A 5353-nucleotide genomic window follows, 5' to 3' on the forward strand; every position below is an offset into this window, starting at 1 on the left:
GTAGACTTTTAAAATTTGAAGATTTAATTTGAGTCGATTAAAATTTTGAGAGTCAGATTGAGGCAAGAACCAAATTTTAAAAGCCATTTTAAATATTAATTCATAGAATGATAGGTTAAGACAAATATTTATCAACAACTATTTACTATATTTGTCATGGTAAACATGCCCTCTAAAATTACTGGGATTTTTTACCTAATCACAACATAACATTTCATCAATAAAATTCTTTTCTATAAACGCAAATTTTTAATAACATTTCTTTTTCACAAGCTATCAATATTTCATCTTAATCATGCAAAATTTATCTTGACATAATTAAATTTTTATTCCTATAAAATACTTCTTTTTTATTTGATCTCTATAAAATTTTCTTTAAAGTTTTCTGGATCAAAATCAAAAGAAAAATTTATAAAAATCAAAATTAAAATATTTTATAAAGACCAAAAACTTATTTAAGTTAATTATTATCTTTGATGTTTAAAACTAAATTTTACAATTTTACACGAACTAGCAATGTGGGAAAAATTAAAATTGATTGTTTAATTTTACCAATTCATAACGAACAAACCAAAAATTTTGGTTGAAGATAATAGGATAGTTTTCTTATGGATGAATTTTCTATGTAATTTTAGAGATCAAACTTATTCATACAAATTTTTTATCTTTATTTTTACTTCGAACCGAAGCATAAAGTTCTTACACGACGTGTTGAAAATCCATCCGACCCGAATTTTCATGTTTAAACTCGGGGAGGGAAATAGATACTTTCATATAAAAATTTCATATCACATGTAGAAGTTTACCATTGATCAAACCACTCACAGTACCTTCAAGATCAATGGTAAAAATCTACACATAACCCCGTCATGTGAAACTTTTACAAGATAATATATTCCCCAACCAAGTGGAGCTTCTTATTCTTCTGCACAATATGTCAATATTCTCATCTATCATCACTCATGTAAAACTTTCTATAAACAGATCATGCAGCAATAGGGTAGAATTATGAGGGAAATTCCTTCTTTTTACTTTTTTAATATACAACATGTAAAACTAATTATTCAACATATCACAACTTATATAAATAGCAACACATGCCCAAAAGGTTCACATAAAGAAAACCTTGATACAACATACACCATATCAGAATTACATTTTGCTGTTATGCCTACCAAATAGAGAATGTCGACCTTCTGCTATCAACTCTCCAGTTGCTTTATTTTTCAGGAGAACGATCGTTCCGGAATAACCTCCTTTCCTTCCCAACAGCTTCGAAGTAATCTCTAGCTCATCCTGCAATAAGTGATATCTATTAGAGGTAATCAAACAGCATTTATATTGTATGCAAAAACAGTTTTAAGCATATCTTACACCCTGAAAATGAAAGGATTCATTGCAAGAATTCACATAGATGTTCACAGCAAAACTAGAGACAACAAGAAGCGTAAAAGTTTGTGGCGTAAAAAAAAATCTGGTTGTAAGTTAAAAGCATAAAGGCTAAGCTAAAAACTTTTAATATGAACTTGTTCTATAGCAATTAGCAGGTACCAATACACAGCAACAAATAATTGAGGTACTAGGTATGATTGTATAAACCCTAACAAATTGCACAGAACGTCCAATAGCAAATCAATACAAACATTATAATGCAGGCTATAAGTTATAAGTCTTAATAACAATATAGTAGGACGTAGGAACTCATGGACCTTCATAATTCTCTCCCACATATGAGATGCACTGTTTGATCCAAAAGAGTTTGGGAACCCATGGAACTGAATTCACTGAAAATTGGAATCGATTTCCTTGATTTGGAATTAACTAATTGCATAGACTTGAAACCAAATAGAATTCAGTTACATAATTCCATTGTTTAAACCAACAACAAAAAAGCCTTATCCCATTAGATGGAATCAACAATTTCCTAGTTTATACCAAACTTTTAAATCCAATCATATCTCACCATAATATTCCGAGCACCTCGCTTTGCATAGTAACTTTTAATTCTCAATTTTCACCTTACAATGCGGGCAAAATTAATTATGCATCTAGAATGCAAGGTTTGATAGATATAATTCAATCTCCATCTCCTTCCGCTTTCAATATCAACACCGGCAAATTAACATAACAAAGAGCTACACAAAATTTGATCAAAGGCATATAAATACAGAGGATGCTATAGACTTACATCAACTCGAGCAGTTGAAAGAAAAGAAATGGACATGTCTACTGAAACATTCATGGGGAGACCCTCAACATGTACCACAGCTCCTCCCACCTCATCAACAAGATTCGCGATTGCGCCGTTACACAACTTACCTGACTCATCCTGTAACAGAAGCAATCCATACAGATCACAAAATACTCAAGTATCGGCAAAACAACATACCACTTGTCCACAAAAAAATCAGCCACCAAATTGGCCAATTGTAAAATACATGTAAGAATATAAAATATACATTGAAAATGAGTAAAACAACACATGTATTTATAACAAATTAGGCTGAATTTTGTTGTGGATGTAGTATTTTGAAAAAACCAAAAAGGTAAAAAAAGGTATTCAAATTATCTGTTTAAAAAAGTGTCCAGGCATCATTTCAAAGAATGATCCATACCATTTTTCATATTTGTTCTTAAGAAAAGGTGAAGATAGATAGCATCAACAATTTCCGATACTCATAAATTCTAACTCTAATCTTCCGGTAGAATGCACAATCAGGTAGTCTTCATGTGTGATTATTGCATAGGCACTAAGCATTGAACACTATTAATGATTATCAAGTAACAATATACTTTAAAATCCAAATTATAAAAAGACTCACTTCATAAAAACTAATAAAAGATTAAGATAGGGCTTGAGCAACATTACAAATCTTCTAAAGGGTAAAGTATTATTTTAGTCTCTAACATTTAAAGTGAATCCTACTTTGGTCTCTAAAATTTTAATCATCCTATTTTTATTCTAAAATATTTAATGGCATTAATATTATCCCACCATCAAATCCTTCACTAACACTTAACGAAATTGATATACTATCAATAATGTTTTTGTTAAAACTACAATTACTTAATTTCCCTCTCCCATCTTCACCTTTTCAATAAGTTCAAACTATTTTTCTATTCCATTCTTCTAGTTCCTCAAACTCCTCTTGAAGAACTAATAGTATAAAAGAGAGAATTAAAAAAAAGTAAAAAAATATTATTTGGGTTTGTTAAAAAGGTAAATGAAGAAAAAGGGTTGAGCAAACTAACTTTAATAAAAAATTTATTAACAGTACATCGATCCTGTTAATTGTTAGTAAAGAATTTGCCGGTAGGATAAATTTCATTTTAAACATTTTAGAATAAAATAAAACCATTGAAATGTTACGAACCAAAATAAGATTCCCCAAACGGTGAGTACTTCACCTTTTTTTTAAATAAAAAAAGTACGATCAAACAAGAAAGAAAGTAATAATAACAACAAGAAGAAGAAAGGTGATGATTAAGGGTGTGGAAGTCAGTTACAGTGAGGCGAGGGGGGACTTTGAAGGAGCAAGAAACGAGACCGGGTTGGACTCGGTCAACGCGGATGCCTCGGAGGATGAAGTGTTCGTAGAAGGTGCTGCTATCGCCGGGGCTTATTGAAGGAAGAGATTGGAGTCGCGATAAGGCTTCTGATTCTTGTTGGCTTAGCTGATGCTGCAGCACCGATTCAACTCCCTTCTCCGCCTTCATGTTTCTCCAAACCGTTTCACGTCTCAGCTGCCGAGTCGTTGAAGTAATGGATCAGCACTTGGGTTTTTCAATGGGGTTTTTTGGGCCTGACGGCGCAAATCCCCCTTTTTTTTCACTAGATGATCACGTTGGTCTATTAAACAGTAAGAGTAAAATATCGGTTTTATCTTTACAGTAAGTTATAAAATTGTCCCTAACGTTTCTATCATTCTATTTAAGTTCTTAACATTTTAAAATTGGGTGCTGACAAAAATCCATTAACCGAATTGATGGCGGGACAAAATTGAGACGATTTTAAAATGCTAGAGACTTAAATAGGATGAAAACGTTGGGACAAAAACAATATATAAAAATAAATTTTAATTTTATCTTTTAATAATATCAATTTTTTACTGTACATAGTATTCAATTATTTTTTAATCACATCTAAGTTATAGTTAATCACGTTACTTTCATTCTAAATAAATTAATTTTTTTTATTATTTGATTAGGCAATTCATTCCGTTAAAACTCACTATCATTTTACTTGATTTGGTAATTTTTTTAAGAGTAATGTATGATTTTTGTCTCTAATATTTTTATCTTATTTAAGTTCTTAACATTTCAAAATCGTCTCATTGTTGTCCTATCGCCAATTCTATTAATAGATTACTAATGGCAAGACGACATTGAGACAATTTTGAAACGTTAGGGATTTAAATAGGGCGATTTAAACTTTAAGAACAACTTTAAAATTTACCACAAATATTAGAGACAAAAATAATATTTTACTCGTTTCTTAAATTTTGTGAAAAAAATGCATTAAATAAATAAATAACTTTGACTAAAAAAAAATAATAGATTTAGTTATTTTTTGTCTGAAGAACATATTTTAAGAATAAAATAATAGAAAATTTTTAAATTTTTTTATGTATCAATGTATTAAAAGTACAAAAATTTTATCTTTTCTAGAACTTTTACTAAAATATTTTTTATAATATTTTAAAAATATATCTTTAAGACACATGTTAACAAAATCTATAAATAATTTATGAATCGAGTTGGAGATAGAGAAACATCATATTGTTATGAGTAACAAAACAATTCGAATTTCGGGGACAAAATTTTTAATTAGGATGGAAAGATGTAAGAACCAGAATTTTTACGTAAAATCGTTTTAATAAAATAATAATTTAATTATCCGAAATGGGTTCGAAAATATAAAATTATTCTTTCTAAAATATAAAGGTGAAATTTAATTTCAATGAGTTTTTTTGAGTTGGAAAATGTATCTTTTGCGAAAGATTTTTGTAAAAATGCGTATTGGTGCTTAAGTCGGCAGTACCGACTCTAGTCTGTCCGATACCGCGTATTTTTGGAAAATAAGATTTTAGAAATTTAATTTATTGTTTTGAAAGGACAAAAATAATTTAGAATGTAAAACCGGGCGCTAATCCTAAAGGTTTTAGCCCACTTACGCTAACGGGTTGGATCGAGTCCAAACCGGGACTAAGGCCCAAATGGCACTATTTACTTCCTCCTTCAAAGTTCCATAACTTTTGATTCGGAGCTCCGATTAACGAGCCGTTTATGGCCACGCAAAGCTCTCATCGAGCTCTTCTTTTATAACAAAGTTTTTTTGGTAAGAACTCAATAC

General features: G+C 30.2%; 1 protein-coding gene across 1 annotated transcript; it reads right to left on the reverse strand.

Moving 5' to 3' along the window:
• LOC107609769 (acyl-coenzyme A thioesterase 13) lies at positions 1001-3844 on the reverse strand. Its single transcript, XM_016311793.2, has 3 exons — positions 3508-3844; positions 2189-2329; positions 1001-1296 (listed from the first exon to the last, which is right to left on the reverse strand). Exons 1-3 carry the CDS (start codon positions 3715-3717, stop codon positions 1153-1155), a joined length of 495 nt encoding a protein of 164 aa, XP_016167279.1. The 5' UTR covers positions 3718-3844; the 3' UTR covers positions 1001-1152.

This window comes from Arachis ipaensis, chromosome B07, assembly GCF_000816755.2.
Source record: "Arachis ipaensis cultivar K30076 chromosome B07, Araip1.1, whole genome shotgun sequence".
Lineage (NCBI taxonomy): Eukaryota > Viridiplantae > Streptophyta > Magnoliopsida > Fabales > Fabaceae > Arachis > Arachis ipaensis.

Coding starts and splice junctions, on each gene's coding strand:
- LOC107609769 (XM_016311793.2), bottom strand. CDS start 3,717: ATGAAGGCGGAGAAGGGAGTTGAATCGGTGCTGCAGCATCAGCTAAGC. Junction 2,330..3,507: donor AAGTCCCCCCTCGCCTCACT/GTAACTGACTTC, acceptor CTTCTGTTACAG/GATGAGTCAGGTAAGTTGTG. Junction 1,297..2,188: donor TTTCAACTGCTCGAGTTGAT/GTAAGTCTATAG, acceptor CACTTATTGCAG/GATGAGCTAGAGATTACTTC.